Here is a 21,473-nt window from a genome sequence, read left to right on the forward strand (position 1 = left end):
ACTGACACAACAGACCTGTTCAAACCCGTTAGACTGTAGATGTTCGAACCCAAAGATGTCCAGAATGCCAATCGTGAACTTCTCTCCTGTACTGCAAGCGAAGCGCAGACAGATGACATGGTAAATCGAGTGTGGCAAACGCATGTCTGTATCACTGTCCGACATTACAATATATAAAAAACCATTCCACTCTCCCCATACCCTTTTTATCCCCAAAGGAAACAAGCCATTAATCACGGGTGTTCGCTAAAGTTTATACTACCCGTCATAAGAAATAAACTAGGCAGAAGCCCTTGAGTGCAGATCTTAGTGATGAGGCCGTCTATTGTAAAACTAGTTATATGACTGGCCATTCATTCTTGGCTAAATGTAAAAAAAGAGTTTAGACTTTAGATTTTCTTGAATATTGATCTGACATAATAAACTTGGACAAAAAATGATTGCAACAAATTTCCCACCCAAATTAAAGCATTAATTTCCGTGTAACTTCATTAAAACTTCATATGCCAGTTAAGGCCGTTTACTTGACTATCAGGATCACTTTTTGGATTAAAGATATCTTTTACAAGGATCACGTGACAGCCGCTCAAATAAGGGTACCCTCAAAATCGACTTGACAAAAACGGAAGGGCCCAATTAAAATTCGACAAAAAATCACAATAGGCAACACTTTGCAACTTTTACATACGAGAAGAAAGATACATTAATTATCTACCCTGACAAGGTTAATTTGTTTAGCTAGCTTGCATATTTCGTGTGCTATGCTATTCCTAATGATGCAGGTGTCGATCGCAAGTGCGGTCAAAAACGGGACTTATTGCGTCATTTTTGTAGGGGTGTCATAACAAAAAGCGCTGTACTGGCATATAAAGAAACAGGAATTAATGCTTTAATGTGGGTGCGAAATTTGTTGCAATAATTGTTTGGCCAAGTTTATATATAATATATTACAGTCTCTATTTGTACTTACTATTCTTCAAGAGGCGCCACCATCTGGTTAATGCCATTGACGATCCAGGCGAAGAGACGACTGTAGATTGACATGGACACAGCCTGTACGTTGGCCATGCATTGCGACACTGTCAGGGGCTTCTTGACATCCTCGCCTGTTGAAAATGAAATGAAATGAATTGGAAATGAAAATACTGTATTTATGCAACTGAATAAAAAAAACTGAATGACAATAATGTCTGTGTATATACGAGACAAAAGAAATCTGTTTATCCTACATTCAGATAATAAAGTTATATTGAATTGGGTAAAACACGGTTTTCTTCAATTAAACATGATACAATAATAAAATCAGAAACAATAGGGATACGAAATTGAGCGAACGCTTATATTACGTGCCCTACGCAGTTATATTGAATTGAATTAAATTGAATTGAAATCGTATCAACGGTCGAAGTCGTATTAATGGATCCGACAAAACACATTGCCAACGTTTATTCTCGTTCGAAAATTAACCACGTAACAGAAATTTGTATATATAACAATTAATTCAAAATCTAAAGAAGGTAATAAAAACAAAACTGAACGAATCGCTATGTTTGACATATTGGCTAAAGACTTACTTACTAACCTTCCACAGCATGCAACAGTACTTGCAAACAAAAAGGTGTTTTCAAACTTTGCTTTCAATAAAACAGTATTATTACCAGTTGCATTTTTTTCTTTTCTTTAAGAACAAGTTTCCGTACCTCTTGCTGTGATGGTATCTTCCGTAAGAGCCGATGACATATCTTCAAAGGCCACACGCAGAAGTTTGCAAACTGCATAACACAAAAACAAAACAATGTCAAGCAACACACATACACACACAAACGTTTAAAGAAAACAGAAACATGGTATGTACAAAGTTATACCCTAATCTCTCTCTCTCTCTCTCTCTCTCTCTCTCTCTCTCTCTCTCTCTCTCTCTCTCTCTCTCTCTCTCTCTCTCTCTCTCTCTCTCTCTCTATCTCACTCATTCCCTTCCCCACTCACACTTTCTGCACCTTACATTGTGCTTGCCTTCTCTTGCGCACACTATCTTACCATCGTGATCTTACATTATCTTATTTTATTTCATCTCCTATCATCCTATCCTCGTCCAGACACCCACGTTCCAACACACACACTCACTCACACACACACACACACACACACACACACACACACACACACACACACACACACACACACACAAACACTCACACACACACTCACCTTTGTGTAGCACACCTGGCTGTGTCAGGGTGGCGGTGTGTCCATCCCCACGGTCAGTGAAGCGTACGTTACCCAGGTGTAAGACTGCGGCCACTGTAGTCACCATGTTGCTCACATCCTGTGTGAACACAAACACACGCGCGCACGCACGCAAAAATGCGCCTTAAGTTTCGTTCATGGCTGTATCGACATTTCGAAAAGCTTCGAACAGAGGATTCGTGTATCTGGTCCAGTTTTCATTGTGTCATATAGTTGTTGTTTTCAAATACAGATAATGCCGTTTATCTTGTGGAAACCCTGCGTACAGAGCTAAGGTGAAAGAGAAAGTGTACTTACATCCTGTGAAAATCCGACGAACTTCATGCAGTCCCTGACTTCTAGAAGTTTCTGCTGAGCGTGACCCGTACTAGGGCCTCCACTGGTAGGCAGGTATCTACAACACAGGTGTTGAGACTGTACATCTTCCTTCAGTCGTTAGCACTAAACTTTGTCTAACACAGTCCAACCTGCCCCAGCGACCAACTTTCGTCGACGACCACTTGCCAGTTCCGACCACCGCAAAGGATCCCCAACTACGAGTTTCTTTATATAATACACCTTTCCATTGCGACCACCTGTCTATAAAGACCACTTTTGGTAAGTCCTTTACTTGCCAATTACAACCAACTACGAGTTTCTATATATAACATATCTCTCCACAGAGACCATCTGTCTAATAAAGACAACTTTTGGCCGGTCCCTCAGGTAGCCGTTGTAAACAGGTTCGAGTGAAGCACTAAACAAACTCATGTTTGGGTATGTGCCTTGACTGAATATTAAACCATGATTACGTTGCCCTGATTAAAATCTTGTTTAAAACAAACGCCAAAAGCTTGGAAAACCTGCTACCGTTATTTTGGCATGATGCACATGTGATAAAAGACAAATGACGTGGCCGTCTCAGAGAAGAAAGCATGACATTTTATTAACACAGAAAATAATAAGCATTGACCTACTCAGGACGTCAAACTGCAGAAAAGAACCTTCGGATCGGATTAAAGAATGAACGACAAACACACATTAACAGAAGGCAAAACCAAATCAAATTGATATCAAAAACAGAACAGAGTACTTGCTGTTACAGAACATAGAAAACAAAGCCAACTAAATTCAATGGAAACCAGACAGAAAATACAACACTTGAATTACAGCAGACAACACACACAAACCGAACACAGTATTTGCTGGTAAACACAGAAAACAAAGCCAAATTCAATGGAAGTCAAACACAAAACACAACACTTGAAATACAACATAGCAGACAACACACACAAACCGAACACAGTATTTGCTGATAAACACAAAAAACAAAGCCAAATCCAATGGAAATCAAACACAAAACACAACACTTGAAGTTCAACAGACAATACCAACTGACTTGAACTTGGCGTCCTCCAGCATGCAGTGTGCCCGTTCTTCAGGTGTAGCCCCACCCAACAGCCAGGAGAAGATGTGGAAGCTGCTTTCCCCTGCCCCCTGGTGCACCACCCGCGACTTCTCCAGCAGGTATTGGTTTAGATGACCTGTAACAATTACAAATATTATCAGTACATTAAAAACATTCATTACTTTCCGCATCAACCATCTGGTCAACCTGCATGGAAGACGACTAACAACACCTTTTCACTTATTCATAGTGCTAATTTGTACGTGCCACTGGGGTGACATAAAGTTGTCCTGGATTCGAACCTGTGACTAACAGCACCTTTTCACTTATTCATAGTGCTAATTTGTACGTGCCACTGGGGTGACATAAAGTTGTCCTCGATTCGAACCTGTGACTAACAGCACCTTTTCACTAATTCATAGTGCTAATTTGTACGTGCCACTGGAGTGACATAAAGTTGTCCTGGATTCGAACCTGTGACCTTAGGTTCACAACTCCAGTGCTCTACCAGTTGAGCTACCCGGCTTTCTTTTGACATTGAGATTTAGTTGTGATGAATTAATTTCTAAACGGACATCTGCAAAACTTATTCATAACAAAATCCCATTCTGCACAAAACGCAGTCGCGATGTTGATTATTGGGTGTCTAAGTGAAGGAATGATCTTACCCCGTGTTAACTTCTTCTTCTTCGTTCATGGGCTGAAACTCCCACGTTCACTCATGTTTTTGCATGAGTGGGTTTTGACGTGTATGACCGTTTTTACCCCGCCATTCAGGCATCATACGCCGATTTCGGGGGAAGCATGCTGGGTATTTTCGTGTTTCTATAACCCACCGAACTCTGACATGGATTACAGGATCTTTTCCGTGCGCACTTCGTCTTGTGCTTGCGTGTACACACGAAAGGGAATAAGGCACTTGCAGGTCCGCACATAAGTTGACCTGGGAGATCGGAAAAATCTCCACCCTTAACCCACCAGGCAGCCGCGGCTGGGATTCGAACTCACGACCTTCCGATCAAGAGGCCGACGTCTTACCATCCCGCCACTGCCCCCGTCACCCCATGTTAACGCCTGGTAACATCTTCTTTTTTTTCTTCAGCGTTCCAGAATTGTTTGGTTACGTGTGAGCTCATTTGCCCATTTGTGTTCCCCACACTATGCTCTGAGAGCATAGACATAGTCAGCTCACTCCGCTTTCGTTGAGTAAGCATGCTGGGTATTTTCGTGTTTCCATAAACCACCGAACTCCGACATGGATTACAGGATCTTTTCAGTGCGCACGAAGGGGGTTAAGTCACTAGCAGGTCTGCACATAAGTTGACCTGGGAGATCGGAAAAATCTCCACTCTTAACCCACCAGGCGGCAGCGACCGGTGTAACACGAGAAAATTACTCCCACGAGATTTTTTACTCCGGAGTAAACATTTCGTACGAAAAAGTTACTCCCTTTACGAAAAAAGCACTCCCCCATTGCACGAGAAAATTACTCCCCAAGACAGGTGAGTTCCGAGTAAACATTTCGTTCAAAAATGTTACTCCCCTGACGAATAAATAACGAATAAATTACTTCACCCCAACACGAGCAATGTAACTTCCCATGCCAGGTGTACGAAATGTTTACTCCCTTGTCCCCTGTTAGTCTTGGTGGTGGAAGGGGTGGAGGGAGGGTAGCGCGACATTCGTGTGCGCAAGATCACTTATTGGCATTATCCCTTCGCCCGCAACCCCTTTTTTGCGTACGAGATTTTTACTGGAAGTAAAAAAAATGGGGAGTAAAAATTTCGTGGAGGGAGTAATTTTTTCGTGCCTTGGGGAGTTCTTTTCTCGGACGAAAAATGTACTCGGAGTAAGAATTTCGTACGAAATATTTACTCCGGAGTAAATTTTTCGTGGAGTAAAAATTTCGTGTTACACCGGGATTGGTCAGATCTGATATAGTGAGCCTAACTGTGTGCACGGGAAAGACTATGTTCCTTTAAGAACTATACCCCAATTGTCCACATGAATTGAATGTTGCCATTCGCCACAAGACTCAAAGTAAGCCAGGGATACGCACCGCCCAGGACACGTCCGTCAGGGGAGAAAACCAACTCCAGGTACTTGGCAAAGCGACTAGAGTTCTCGTTCATTGTTGTCTTGGCATTTCCGAACGCTTCCAACAAAGGATTGATCTGCAAAACGACCACAGAGGGTATGAAGAAGGTATGGCTACGATGGAAAACAACTCTATCTTGCCATAACATGCATATGGCGGTATGATTGCAACTATATATCTCAAACAAGTCAAATCAGTGTACAATCGGAATGGCAACCAATAACATTCCTGAACTATGCCAGTTTTTATGAAAGTGAATGAAGTTGTTCGCAAAAGGGGTTGATGGTTTGAGCAACTTCAGTTGGCTCTGTTCACATGCCACCAAACACACAGTTTTTAATGACAACTTTAATGAGCAAACTAATTAACTAATGTTTAAGCTTCTGAGCTGAAATGCAATACCAAAGTCCGGACTGAGTCAAACATTGCTTGCCCAAACTTTCAATCAATTTGGTTAAAACATGAGGGCGTGACAGTGCCGCCTCAACAATCACAAAAAGCCGGATATGACGTCATCAAAGACATTTATCGAAAAAATGAAAAATATGTGTGGGGATATCATACCCAGGAACTCTCATGATTGTCAAGTTTCATGGAGATCGGTCCAGTAGTTTTGTCTGAATCGCTTTACACACACACACACACACACACACACACACACACACGCACACACACACACACACACACACACACACACACACACACACACAGACACACACACACACACACACACACCGCGACCCTCGTCTTGATTCCCCGTCTATGTTAAAACATTTAGTCAAAACTTGACTAAATGTTAAAAAAAAAAATTAAAACTCCCGCCCGGGTATATCACGTCTCCTTCATAAAAACTTTTTTTTTAAAGGAATCACGGGCAAGAATTCAGCTCCTGAGCCACCTAGCCGATAACTTGCGACTGGATGTTTGGACAAAGAGTCTATTCAGTAATTTACACGGACGGAGCGCTTCATTTAAAAGGCACAAAACAAGTGAAACACTCATGAGGCCATAGGGGAAGGGCCCATAATAATAATAATAATAATTAAGTAGATGTGTACTGCCGGGCAGTACATACCCCAAGCGAAGTCGTCCATCTGTGTGTACATGATTCTCTCTCTCTCTCTCTCTCTCTCTCTCTCTCTCTCTTAAAATGTGTCATCGATGACGTGTTTTCATACTTGCTAATGCGGCAGGCTAATCATGACGTCAAATTGAAACTTCTTGAAGTCTCTCAGAAAGGGACATGAAAACCATGTGGGGGTTACTGGTTTGGGCTGAAAAAAAACCCAACTCCACCTAAAATTCAAGCGCCTATGGGGCTGAATTATGCAGCATAAATTGTGAAACATCAGGATATCTCACACTTTCAATTCTGCCATCATGTCAAATCTGACAACAAACCTACCCACAAAATGTCATAAATATCGGTGTAGAATTGAGACTTAACGGTTTTTAACTGCCAAAAATAAGTTTTTTTGACTGGAATAGTTTGTCTTGAAATTCAGTTTGGGACAACGGACCCACCCACTAAATTTCATAAAGATAGGTGAAAATTTAAATGTAACGGTTTTTAACTGCCAAAATTATGTTTTTCTTCTGGAAAAGTATGGAGTGAAAATCAGTTGGGGACAACGAACCTACCCACAACATTTCATAAATATCGATGAAGAATTGAGATTTAACGGTTTTTAACTGCCAAAAATAAGGTTTTTTGTCTGGAAAAGTATGTCTTAAAATTCAGTTTGGGACAACGGACCCACCCACTAAATTTCATAAAGATAGGTGAAGAATTGAAATTTAACGTTTTTTAACTGCCAAAATTATGTCTTTCTTCTGGAAAAGTATAGAGTGAAAATCAGTTGGGGACAACGAACCTACCCACAAAATTTCATAAATATCGGTGAAGAATTGAAATTTAACGGTTTTTAACTGCCAAAATTATGTTTTTCTTCTGGAAAAGTATGGAGTGAAAATAAGTTGGGGACAACAAACCTACCTTTAAAATTTCATAAGAATCAGTGAAGAAATAGGATTTAACGATTTTTTAACGGCCTTTAAATCATTGGTGATGTCATCATAACCCAGTCGTTGTAGTTGTCGTCGTAGTTGTTGGTGTTGTTGTTGTCATGTTCGTTGTCGTGATTGTTGTTGTTCTCGTGTTGTTGTTTTTGTTGTTGTTGTTGTTGTTGTTGTTGTCGTCGTCGTCGTCGATGTCATTTGTTGTTGTTGTTGTTATCGTCGTCGTCGTCGTCATCGTCGTCGTTGTCAGAGGTTATTTCTAAAGATTTCATTGATAGTCTTTGTTCTCGTCACCAAGACTTGCTAAGAACAAGCTTGGAACAGCAAGAGTTCCAAGAACAAGATTAGAACAACTCATTACATCATTACCAGTACGTCATTTGTATTTAGAACACACTTTAGAAAAAAACTCTTCAGCTACAAACCAGTCACCCTCACATGGCGGAGGTGTTTGTCTAAACCACTTACTGAAATGTTTTGAGGTTTAATGACCATACACATGTTGAACCGGTGAGTGTCTTCCGCTGCTTAATTCGCAAATAACTATTTTATTAAAGTCCGCTTGAAACGCTCAAAGATGAAATTCCATGTTAAAAAGTGACAAAAGTTTCACATTTTCCCGTTGTAACAGCTTCCGATGATATTGTATGAAAATTCTGATCCTCTGAGAGGATTCCCCGAAACAAAATCAGTTTGTACGCCTAATTTTAATAGAATTGTCCAAACAGTGTCGCTAATATTGTGCTAAAAGATGAATTCTAGAACAATGTCCAGACAGACACCACTTGGCAAAAAAAATTTCAGTGCTGGGAGATGAAAAAAAAAACTACCTCGCTACGCGCGGGCTTCGCCCGCGCTCCGCTTGGATAATAATAACAAGAGGCGAAGCCTTCAAGGCTCCCGTAAGAAATCAACAAACAGTAACATAACACAAACTCACTCACTCCGTAACACACACACACAAACACACACACACACACACACACACACACACACACACACACACACACACACACACACACACACACAGTTAAGGTGTTACGAGTGTGTTCGGGTTGCGGTTCTTGCTCATGTTTATACTCACTGAGTTACTTCCCTTGGATCTGGATCTGGATCTGGATCTGGATAACCCGCATGGGTTGGTGGTTTGCGGGTGCGAATGCGTATACGCACGGTTCAGTGTGCTTTCGCGAAAGGGTGTGTCATATGCACGGCTAGAACTAAGATACTTCTTGATTTCAGTAAATAGTTTCATTACATGTCAACTAGTTCGTTTTTAAATGATTTTTTTAGAGATCGCCAAATGGTATTGTGTGAATAACATCATTCGATCGATTGTACGCACGGCGCCGTGCTTCTAGTAGCTCAGTCCATTCCTTCTTTCCGGTGTGAAAACAGACGTGTTTCTGGCGAAAGAATCGGCGTTTTCAACTCGCCATATCTTCATATTCATTCGGACTAGAACAACGAAATATAAATTTCTTGTAAAAAAAATCCCGAGCCTTGCGACTCTGGTAGTCATTTTCTTACGCGAAGCGGCCTTTGGTAGGTACGACAGTTTTAGTCACCCAAGTATATATCTAAAACGCACGTGGACGAGTTTTCGAATCAATGGCGTATTTGAAGTCTGTGAATGTTGTGATTACAAATCATTTCGGGGCACCCCTCAGTCTATACGTACAGACAAACAAATTGCATGGAACGAAAGTTGAGAGGCTGGACTGTAAGTTGTTGTTTTGACTTCTACAAATCTCGCAGGTCTTTTATGCAAAACAGACTCAAAATTGCATTGTTCACGCAAGTGTAGATGACGAGACTATCGAAGGAATGGATTACACTTGCCTACAGATATAATAGACAGACACTGTCTATTTATATCTATGACTTACCCTAGCCCATATGTTAGAATAAAGAACATACTTTGCTCTTTTGAATGATGTATGATTTGGCACTGTACACAGGATTTTAGACCTGCCCCCGAAGTGATTTTTCCATAAACCCGTCAAAAAGCTCACTCTGTTTTGGCCGTAAAAAGCGCCCAAATGAAGTCAATTTCTAACCTGTGTCGTGTGTTCCAAGGAGTACATCTCAGCGATGCCATTGCCTTGCAACCCCAAAGAAATATATTTTAATAACCCGCTAAATGAACGGTTTTTTAGTGTGAAATAAAAGCCGGAGATTTGCTTCGTTTCTTTGCTGCGACACAAAACCAAAACCAACTATAGATCTGCGGTGACATTATGAGTTCGTTTTCGACATTGCAGTGAAGTTGCGTGGATCTTCGACGATTCCCGTTCGGTTTAATGTGGATAGAGCTTTGATTGAATGTAACTGCTTTGAAAAGTTACAACATGAGTCCTTGGGATCGATGTTTTTCGGTAAACTTCTTCGTATCCTTGACTTTACTTTTGACTTGAACAGATCCAGATCGACTGGGGCTGTTGATCGCCTACACAGATCTATATGAAGTTGACTCGACACGGCGAACCGCCGAATCCGTGCCCTCTCGTCGGTCCTAGATCTACCCCCAAATCCCTTACCAGCCTCAGACCCCACCTCACCATTCTAACCTCACTGGCGTACTATGTGTGATTATCCCTTCCTCATGAAAGAGAAAGTGGAGAAAGGGGAAAAATGAAGAAATGTTTTTTGTTTGACAAATTTTTCTAAGTCCAAAAAAGATGAGAAATATTCATAACAAATTCAGTTTTGGGTCTTTTTCAAATCTGTTTGATGCATATTTTCTGTGACCATTGTGGCTATGCACTGACACACAAATAAGTGGAGAAAAGGGAGAAATGAAGATTTTTTCTTACTGCACAACAGTCAGGGATTAGGGTTACATGTTTACATGTACATTGTCAAGAGGTCAAAACAAATTTTAAAAGCTGTTGAACACTGCACTAGTGTTGCTCTAATCAAGGCGAGTCTGGAACAATAGGTCCACCCCACCAAAAAGTGAACATGGAATTAGTTATGATTTTTTGGCTTGGGTACGGCCAAGTGAACAAGGTAGGAAAGGTTAGAAATAGTCATAACAAGTTCACTTTTGGGTCTTTTTCAAATCTGTTTGCTGCATCTTTTCTGTGACCATTGTGGCTATGCACTGACACTCAAAAAGGTGGAGAAAGGGGAAAAAAATGAAGATTTTATTCTTACTACACAACAGTCAGGGATGGTCAGGGATTGTTGACATGTACATTGTCAAGAGGTCAAAACAAATTTTAAAAGCTGTTGGACACTGCACTAGTGTTGCTCTAATCAAGGCGAGTCTGGAACAATAGGTCCACCCCACCAAAAAGTCAACATGGAATTAGTTATGATTTTTTTTGCCTTTTTGCTTGGGTACGGCCAAGTCAAAAAGGTGAGAGGGGTTACAAATAGTCATAACAAGTTCAGTTTGGGGTCTTTTTCAAATCTGTTTGCTGCATCTTGTCTGTGACCATTGTGGCTATGCACTGACAGTCAAAAAAGTGAAGAAGGGAAAAATGAAGATTTTGGGTGTTGTTTTTTTTTGGGACAAATTTTGAAGAAGGGAAAAATGAAGATTTTGGGTGTTGGTTTTTTTTGGACAAAAAAGATGAGAAATATTCATAACAAATTCAGTTTTGGGTCTTTTTCAAATCTGTTTGATGCATCTTTTCTGTGACCATTGTGGCTATGCACTGACACACAAAAAAGTGGAGAAAGGGGAGAAATGAAGATTTTTTCTTACTGCACAACAGTCAGGGATTAGGGTTACATGTTTACATGTACATTGTCAAGAGGTCAAAACAAATTTTAAAAGCTGTTGAACACTGCACTAGTGTTGCTCTAATCAAGGCGAGTCTGGAACAATAGGTCCACCCCACCAAAAAGTGAACATGGAATTAGTTATGATTTTTTGGCTTGGGTACGGCCAAGTGAACAAGGTAGGAAAGGTTAGAAATAGTCATAACAAGTTCACTTTTGGGTCTTTTTCAAATCTGTTTGCTGCATCTTTTCTGTGACCATTGTGGCTATGCACTGACACTCAAAAAGGTGGAGAAAGGGGAAAAATGAAGATTTTTTTCTTACTACACAACAGTCAGGGATAGTCAGGGATTGTTGACATGTACATTGTCAAGAGGTCAAAACAAATTTTAAAAGCTGTTGGACACTGCACTAGTGTTGCTCTAATCAAGGCGAGTCTGGAACAATAGGTCCACCCCACCAAAAATCAACATGAAATTAGTTATGGTTTTTTTAGCCTTTTTGCTTGGGTACGGCCAAGTCAAAAAGGTGAGAGGGGTTACAAATAGTCATAACAAGTTCAGTTTGGGGTCTTTTTCAAATCTGTTTGCTGCATCTTGTCTGTGACCATTGTGGCTATGCACTCAAAGTCAAAAAAGTGCAGAAAGGTGACAAATGAAGATTTTTCCTTCTTTCAAGACAATGTGTGATTTGGCACATTTTGCCTCAGTCTTTATCAAGAGCCTGTCTAACCCACTTTGAAGCTGTTAGAGACTGCAGTAGTGTTCCTTACATCAAGGCGAGTGCACAATGGTGCATTTCGAACCCCCCCCCTAATGTTCACTTTAATATCAATAAATCAATAGATATTCAGTCACAGTTTAACTAACTCATTCACCCTCATCACTCACTCATCCATCCATCACAACAACACTGTTTGATGCACAAACTGCCTGCCTTCCGCACTGGGAAGCCGCTTCGCTTCGCAACAACAACAACACTGAAAACTCGCGGGGAAATACCCCCACCACACGTGTCACACGTGTGCTTGTTTCTTCCGACTAATATCAATTTTGGAGAAAAAAAAGGACAAAACTGGATGAAAAATTCTACGGCCCCAGCAATCTCATTACTCTGAAAGGGGAACCGGAAGTGGGTGGTCCTCAGGTTTCAAAGTTGACCGATATTCCCACTAAAGTGACCTAGATCCAAAGCCAGCCATCCATTAGAATGTAGGTCCGTGCTCCCACAGTCCAATGCCGCGAATTGTTGTTACAGCCCCTGACTTTTTTATGTACGGAATCCGGTAGTCTTTTTGTTGTTGTTAAATAATTATATTGCCAAACGTTATGACATTTTGAGATAATTGAACAAGTTTCAATACACATTGGCTGAGCACCTGTGTGCTCAAAGGAAATGTCGCTTGTTTTTATCAAAAACTAATTTTCAATGGTCATTCGTGCAAACCGTCACACAAACATGCGTGCCTCTGTGTCTCTGTGAGTATGCGTGTGGCTGCTTTCATAGTTAGGGTGCAGGCGTTTTAATCATTTACCCCACACCAAAAGCCCCCCCCCCCACACCACCAACCCCCCCCCCCCACACACACACACACACACACCCCGATACCTGTCAAATTCCCTCAGAATGCATGAACAATTCCGTTACCTCAGATCATCACCAGGAAAAATTCCTCCGCATCCAAAATATCAGGACTTTAGATATCAGATACCGACTTTATGTAATGCGCTTCAAAATCATATTCGCAAAGAGAGAGAAAGAGAGAGAGAGAGAGAGAGAGAGAGAGAGAGAGAGAGAGAGAGAGAGAGAGAGAGAGATGGACACGAAGAAGGGAAGCTACAATCGCCCCAGGCCATATATATTATATATACGTGTGTGCATGTGTGTGTGGTGTGCGATTCATAGAAATTTACTGGACAGATCTTCATGAAACTTTGCACACAAATGTTCCGACCCCCAACCCTTCACCCTGATTCAAACTCATGTATCACAAGTCCAGCGCTCCCAAATTATTTCTTTTTATCATTTTTGTCAGTCAAGATAATGGGGGTGGGGTTGGTACGGGAATAATTGTAAAGCAGACAATAAGGCAACAACTTATTTTGTTTACAGGTATTGTATATGTATACAGTGAACTTAGCTGTGTTCAAGTTTAGTTATGTTTCTGTCGAGCGAATTTTTTTAAAATACGTTTTTACTACTAAAGGAGTGATAATTTTATGTGTACGCCCTCGAGAAACCTCGATCATTTTCTGAAAATGCACGTTGATAAGTACCGTTTTATGATAAAGTTATACTCTCCATTCATTTATATACACAAACTAATGTTTCATTTATTATTTGTAGAGCTAAATATGTCAGTTGGGATCATGTTAAGAATCGCAGTGTTTTTCGCAAAATCGTACTTGACAACCCCCAGTAAAAAAATTCTAAAAAAAAAGTTAATACGTCGACCCCCTTTTTTCTTTGCACAGATGTGTCCATATTGCTTAAAGGAACCTGTGCACAAAATGTGTAATGTTTCTTTCACGCGATTTGAATACACAAGTAACCCCTTAAGAATCGCAGTGTTTTTCGCAAAATCGTACTTGACAACCCCCGGTAAAAAAATTCTAAAAAAAAAAGTAATACGTCGACCACCTTTTTTCTTTGCACAGATGTGTCCATATTGCTTAGAGGAACCTGTGCACAAAATGTGTAATGTTTCTTTCAGGCGAATTTTTTTTAAATACGTTTTTACTACTAAAGGAGTGATAATTTTATGTGTACGCCCTCGATAAACCTCGATCATTTTCTGAAAATGCACGTTGATAAGTACCGTTTTATGATAAAGTTATACTCTCCATTCATTTATATACACAAACTAATGTCTCAATTATTATTTGTAGAGCTAAATATGTCAGTTGGGATCATGTTAAAAATCGCAGTGTTTTTCGCAAAATCGTACTTGACAACCCCCAGTAAAAAAATTCTAAAAAAAAAGTTAATACGTCGACCCCCTTTTTTCTTTGCACAGATGTGTCCATATTGCTTAAAGGAACCTGTGCACAAAATGTGTAATGTTTCTTTCACGCGATTTGAACACACAAGTAACCCCTTAAAACTAACGCATCATATCAACTCCATGTATAATTTTCAAAAGAAGGCAAACAGATAAAATGACTAGGGTAATAGGTTAGGTACCTGCCATGTGGGCACTTTTTCCACTGCTGTCCTCAGTCCTATACTTTTCATCAAGACTTGTCACCATGCCGAGTAGATCTAAATTCGGAAGTCTTCATGTGGCTGAGGCATATATCTGACATAGCGTCGATCTTGTTGTAGGTTAACCTCCTTTCTGAAACAAATGGCAAAATGCGATTAGTTATGATGACTACAACCTACACAAATATAAACAGTGTTTTGAAACAGAATAGTCAGGTTATACAAGCCACTTTACCTATGCAGCATGGTAACCCTACAATATGCGAAACATGTCGACTGCAGCAGCCTGGTTCTTAAAATAATTCTGACGGTCAACACAGCCAGAAATGCCAACAAAGACAAGAAAGCTGTGGCAAGGTAAGCTTACCAAACGTTACATAGCGAATCATATGATAGTGCGTAAACAGCAAACAGTAGATCTACAATCAAAGAGAGGATCGAGTCTGGAATGAAACGCGATACAGATCTAGCATTCAAAAACTGTCTTTCACGTTCAAGGAAGTTGTTGCAAAGTACTTAAGACTTACTAAATTGTACAGACAAAACCATGACAGTGCATGTTTTGAATCTGAGGAAAAAATCGTGATCATTTTGACTTTGAGAACAGATTCATTCCGTTTCCTTATATCTGCATGTTCAAGTAAATGGTGGACAGTTTTTTTCGGGCAGAGTAAACTTAACTTGAGACTCTACTGCAAGTCTTGAAATTCACATAAATCGAACCACGAGCAAAGACATCCAAACATTACAGGCACTTTAGATCAACTCATTTCACTAGAGGTGATTGCCTAGCACTGTGTTTGACATCCGTGTCTGCTGAAATAAAAAGAAATTAAAACAAAACGGATTAACAGTAGGTGACACGTTATCAGAGTGGGAGACACTAGATCTGTCTCTGAACTTACCGGGATACGGCTGCAAGATCGACACTGACTGCCGCGCTTTCGACAGCTCTTCCTCGCGTGGACATTGGAAACACGCTGTGCAGATCAAATTGTAGGAAATCTCCCTTTGGTATCTTCTTTATTTACTTTTCTGGAGCTTAGAAACCGAACAACATGAAATCGTCTTCCCCGGCGAATCGGCGAGGTGAGAACTGGACCACAATCCTTCGCGCGACCCCTGACCTGATCTTGACACCTGACCTGCCGTCTACATGCCAAACACGACACAAATCAGTCAACTGCTTGTACCCCTTCAAAACCCCCCACCACCCGTTTTCTTTGGATACACGCTTTAACTACACACATGCCGACACAATGTTGATCATTGCTTCAATAATTTGAAGATGGTGCTTGAAAATTAACCACGTGAAATGAGTATTTCGGTGTTTAGCCAAAAATGTTAAAGTTTCTACCACAGACATACACACATACATACATACGCACGCACGCACAGACAGACAAAGTTTACCATCGCATAGGCTACACTTACGTGAGCCAATAATAATTGTCAGTAAGTACTGGTGTCACATGACTGATGTGAACCAGTTGATTGGCTAATGGCGATGCGCTAAAACTGTCAGCGCACTCTTGGAGTGCGCTAACTTTTCCACAGAGCGTATTCTTCCGCCCTTTGCCTAAGCGAGACTGTGCTCTCATCCTCAGAATTAATTAATGACATGTAGCTTATATTCTCCACAATACCAAATGACCATAAATTCCCTGCTTCTCAATTAAAGCAGAAGTGGGTTTTTTTCTGACAGATTGCATGTGCCTGTGCCAGTGCCAGTGATCTAAAAATAGAAGCCGCTGTGTTTCATCTAATTTTCGCCGACTTGCATAGATTCTTCTCATATGCCGTGTTAGTGGCATGTAGCTTATCATCCACATTACCAAATGATGAGTTAGTATACAATTCCCAGCGGCTAACAGAAAACACAAGTGTTATTCCGATAACATACCAGCTAGACCAGTTTGGAAGACTGACTCGATCGACTCTGTAGCAGACTACAAGGAAATACGACTACATCAGTTCAGTAAATGAATGGTTTCCGAATTATTATTTCAAGGCAAGAACAATCGTAATCGAAAACGTGTAAGGTTCAGAACGTTCTTACCATATATATAAGACTTATTACCAGCCTGCGTCATACGTGCAGACTCAGTGCAGACTGCAGTGGTTCGATTGCCCAGGTAGCCTAGCAGAAGCAGACGACATTTAACCCCGCTCAGCAAATTAACTTGTTGGGCAAATGTGAACGATAAAACGATGGGGATATAATACGTGTAGGGTTCAGAGCATTCTTACCGTTCATATTTAGTACCAGACTCCCCGATGAGTGAAGATACCACACGAGAAACATGCCACATTTATTTTGAAAATGTGCTTACCGTCGACCTTGGCAGGGGGCAAAACTCTGCACAGTCAATCTGTCGAAGCTCGATTCTTTCTTTCTTTCTTTATTTGGTGTTTAACGTCGTTTTCAACCACGAAGGTTATATCGCGACGAGGGAAAGGGGGGAGATGGGATAGGGGAAAGGGGGGAGATGGGATAGAGCCACTTGTTAAGTGTTTTTTGTTCACAAAAGCACTAATCAAAAAATTGCTCCAGGGGCTTGCAACGTAGTACAATATATGACCTTACTGAGAGAATGCAAGTTTCCAGTACAAAGGACTAAACATTTCTTACATACTGCTTGACTAAAATCTTTACAAACATTGACTATATTCTATACAAAAACCACTTAATAAGGGTAGAGAAACAGAATCCGTTAGTCGCCTCTTACGACATGCGGGGTGCAGAGAAATAAGGATGTGGAAAAGAAGACTTTTGGTAAGTGAAATAAAGGTGATGGATCCAGTCAGGTAGAAATAAGACAACAAGAAAAGAATTGGAAAACTGCAGGGAATAGTAGGGAGAGTTTTCTTGGAAGGAAATATAGGTGAAAGGACTGGTAAGGCAGAAATAAGACAAAAGAAGAGAAGTAAAGGGGTGGGGTAGCTCTGTTTAAACGCTCCCGCCGCGTGAAGGCGACCCCATGGGAGCTGTCGAAGCTCAATGAAGGTTTCGAATCGCAAATAACTAAGAGCACAGTCCTTTCTCTGAGTTTAAATGAGGTCTCTATGAAAGATCATCACTTTTTTAGCTTAACGCTACACTGGAATTTACCAACAGAAATTAAAACAAGAGTTTGCGTGTGACGAAAGCACGACACACTTGAGACACCCCACACAAAAGTAGATCTTACTGTACACGACCTGACCACACAGGTATGCCTATTCAAATGCGCGTTGCAAAATGTGCGTTTGGAATCTTCTTTTTTCTATGGCGGTACTGACAATATCGTTATTGAAACAATCCCAGTGCACTAAGGGATTTATGGAGCAAATCTCAAAAATAATTATTGAACTCAGCGCTATGCGCTTCGTTCAATAATGAAACATTCTTTTATACCGCTGTTCATCGCCAAATGGCAGTCTCATGGTGCTTTACATTAGACATTAAAATTCAACATCTATATATATATACGACTAGTGTCTGTGTGTGTGTCTGTCTGTGCGCGATGCACGGCCAAAGTTCTCGATGGATCTGCTTCAAATTTGGTGGGCTTATTCAGAGAGACCCCGGACACAACCTCATCGATGAGATATTTCAACACGTGCTCTCAGCGCGCAGCGCTGAACCGATTTTGGTTCCACCTCAGCTATTTTGGTTCCACCTCAGCTACCCGGGCCCCCATACCGACACACCATAGCCGCTACACCACATCACAACGCCAAAGTTCTCGGTGGATCTTTTTCAAATTTGGACTGACACCGTATTCAGCTACACCCCGGACACAATATCATCGATGAGATATTTCAACACGTGCTCTCAGCGCGCAGCGCTGAACTGATTTGGGTTTTTGTGTTCATTTCACCATTATAAGTAACTCTTCCTTATCTTCTCCAGTGTTTGGCGTTTATCTCTCTTCCTTCGTGTGGCTTTCCCGTTCAGTTGTAAGTTACTACTATTTTTAGAATGTCACTGCGCTGTCCACTGCGCTGAGCGTCTTCGGATATTCCCGGCGTTCTGTTACTGTTACTATTTTTAGAAGGTCAACGCAGTGTACAGAACGTAAATTGGACCCGTAAATTATCCTCACTGTAAAAGTGCAAAGGTCGAATCAATTTATAGCCACGCGAAAAATACACTGTCATCTATCTCTCTATAGATACGGCTTCTCTGTGTTTTTGTGTGTGTGTATGTTAGTGTGTGTGTCTCTATGTGAGCAACACCTGTGCATTGTTCAGTTCTGTTTGTGATGTGGTCTGGCGGCTTTTGTGTAATTTTATGTACTGGCCTTCCTTTGAGAAGCCATAACTTGCTCAGTCCTGTTTGAGTGGAGTTCGCCTCCAAAGGTGATTAACACGGTTACATTCGTCGACAAGGATGTTACTCGATATGGTCAGGAATGGCATTATGGCCACTGAATCATTTTCGTGCTGTTCCCATTCCACGAATCTGGGAGGGACCTGAGCTTGGCGGGTCCATTGTTCGGACCCGGCGAAGCCGGCGTACGGCTCTAAGTACTTCTTCCCGGCGAAGCCGGCTACCCGGCGAAGCGGGTATTCATTCTAGTTTTACATATAAAGAGTTTCCTTGTAGGAAATAACATACACGCATTACAAAAAAAAAATAAAGAAAATTCATAGACAACGACCACGTATAGTTATATAAGATAATCTAGACAAATTGTTTTTAACACATAGTTACACCTAAAAAGTCTGACAATAAAACAGAACTTACATCAAAGCGTACAGATCTAAAACAGAACGAAGATGTAACACAGACTGTGGGGCAACAAATTAAACAACTAACAACAGGCATACTTGTATTATAATAATACATTAGGACTTTTAAACCCAATACACATACCAATAATATGGACCGGATCCTAATATGGATCACTTCCGCTTCTGACAAACTAACGGTGCTAGAGCGCTCAAAACAATTTCATACGATAGAGTTACCCTCTCTGGATAGCTTTTACAATTAAAAACAGTTGCGGGCGCACAAGCCACAAAACCGTTAGGATTTTTGACGTTTTTTTACGCTACATCTTATGTTTCACCTGATGCAGTTTGCTGTTGAGCTGGTGTTCAGAGGTGGTGGCCGCGCACATCAAGTGCTGCACCAACAGCTTGCTGGTCTCTGTCTTCCCCGCCCCGCTTTCCCCGCCAATCACACAGCACTGGCTGGTTCGCGATGACGTCATCGCCCTCAGCGCGTGCTCCGCTATGGCGTAGGCGTGGGGAGGAAGTGACGTCAGGCTGCTTGCTTGGCGGTAGGTTTTGGAAGCCTGCAAGAAATGTAGACAATAAAGTTAATTAGCAAATAATCAGTGTTTTTTCTCCTTTAATTAAGGCCTGACCTATCCCGCAGTAAACTTTGAAAAATAACAAGAAAAAAACTTTTCTTTTTTTCTTTCTTTTTTAACATGAACATTCTTGTAATCTAATATGGGCATTTGTATAACAATAAAATGTTATAATTCTTAAAATTATTGTTGATTTAATAATATATACTTTTTTCATTTATAATGTTCCTCTCTTTTTTTTTATGTCAGTACAATACAGTGGGACAATCGGGGCTGTGGCACATTTGTGAGTGTTCTTGATTTGCTGAAATATGGTGAACAAACATCAGTAAGCTTTCTCACCCATTTTCCATAGAGAGGAAGATGAGTGAATGGGTTGACCGCGATCAGCACATCTCCCATGTATGTCTGAAATAGGGAATGCTCAGCATTAAACACTAATCAATCATATCAGAAAGTAACGAACAAAATCCATAACCTACACGAACAAAACAAGTGGGATAGAATATTTTTAATTAAAGAAAACGGTTAACATACTTTTTTTTGGAAAGCGTTTTGTCTCTCATCAAACTATATAGATTTATAAAATCGATGTTTTCAAATATGCTAAAAGTAATGAAATTATCACCGAGCTCTTTGTTTATAAATAAAAACACTTAGCAAACATCAATGCGCTGCTCTAGAACTTACATAAATGTGTTTGGCTGCAAACCTCTCGAGTACCGTATCCAAAATTAAGCGCTCAGTCAGTGAGGGGAGGCTACTCAGGTCGTCTTGTGCTGAACGCTTCGGTAACTGTCCCTGAAACCAAAATGTGTCCATATTGCTTATAAAAACAAAATTATTGATTTACGAGTGAATCTCTCTCTCTCTCTCTCTCTCTCTCTCTCTCTCTCTCTCTCTCTCTCTCTCTCTCTCTCTCTCTCTCTCTCACTCTCTTAGGGCGAGGGCTGGATGTAAAAAAAGCATATTTGCTTATCTATTACCTTCGATAATACAGATTTTGTCTTGCCTTGTTTCTCGCACAGCTCAATATTCCTCCATTTACTTGCCATCCAGCAAAATGATAAGTGTGCGCCTGTTTACCACGGGTGAGCCTACCTTTACAAAAGTTTCTGACACCAAAAGCAAAACAAATTAAGCAAACAACTGACTTTTTCTTTGGTTTCATACCTCGTCAGTTTCAGTAATACTGTAGATGGTATTGGAGAAGATTTCGTCATACACTTCATCGTCGCTTTCGTCTTCGCCGACGAGAGCGGCTGCAGGTGTCATTCCAGCAACTGTTCTTTGCCTCCTCCGAGAGGGGGGCTTGGTGGAAGGCGGGGGAGGGAGGGTACGCGCTTGAAGTAGCATCTGACCTTCCATCAACCGATCGGCCTTGGACAGGGGAAGGTGGGACGGGCGTCTGTTTTGAGAAAAGACATTGGTGTAATCGTTAAACAAACATTTTTTTTAAACACTAAAATCCTCTCTTAATTCT

The 21,473-nt window shown here is 40.9% G+C and overlaps 1 protein-coding gene across 2 annotated transcripts in view; it reads right to left on the reverse strand.

Annotated features, from left to right (window-relative positions):
- LOC138945704 (unconventional myosin-XVI-like) overlaps window positions 1–21,473 on the reverse strand; it is a 56,602-nt gene that overhangs the window by 19,879 nt on the left and 15,250 nt on the right. For both annotated transcript variants that reach the window (XM_070317194.1, XM_070317193.1), the window contains exons 8-18: window positions 21,164–21,398; window positions 20,681–20,791; window positions 20,333–20,398; window positions 19,745–19,972; window positions 5,694–5,808; window positions 3,626–3,770; window positions 2,545–2,641; window positions 2,209–2,326; window positions 1,701–1,772; window positions 971–1,106; window positions 16–91 (exon numbers count right to left, since the gene is read on the reverse strand). In XM_070317194.1, coding sequence (XP_070173295.1) covers window positions 16–91; window positions 971–1,106; window positions 1,701–1,772; window positions 2,209–2,326; window positions 2,545–2,641; window positions 3,626–3,770; window positions 5,694–5,808; window positions 19,745–19,972; window positions 20,333–20,398; window positions 20,681–20,791; window positions 21,164–21,398 — 1,399 coding nt within the window. The remainder of the gene's footprint in view (window positions 1–15; window positions 92–970; window positions 1,107–1,700; window positions 1,773–2,208; window positions 2,327–2,544; window positions 2,642–3,625; window positions 3,771–5,693; window positions 5,809–19,744; window positions 19,973–20,332; window positions 20,399–20,680; window positions 20,792–21,163; window positions 21,399–21,473) is intronic.

Source organism: Littorina saxatilis, linkage group LG13, assembly GCF_037325665.1.
Source record: "Littorina saxatilis isolate snail1 linkage group LG13, US_GU_Lsax_2.0, whole genome shotgun sequence".
Classification (NCBI taxonomy): Eukaryota; Metazoa; Mollusca; class Gastropoda; order Littorinimorpha; family Littorinidae; genus Littorina; species Littorina saxatilis.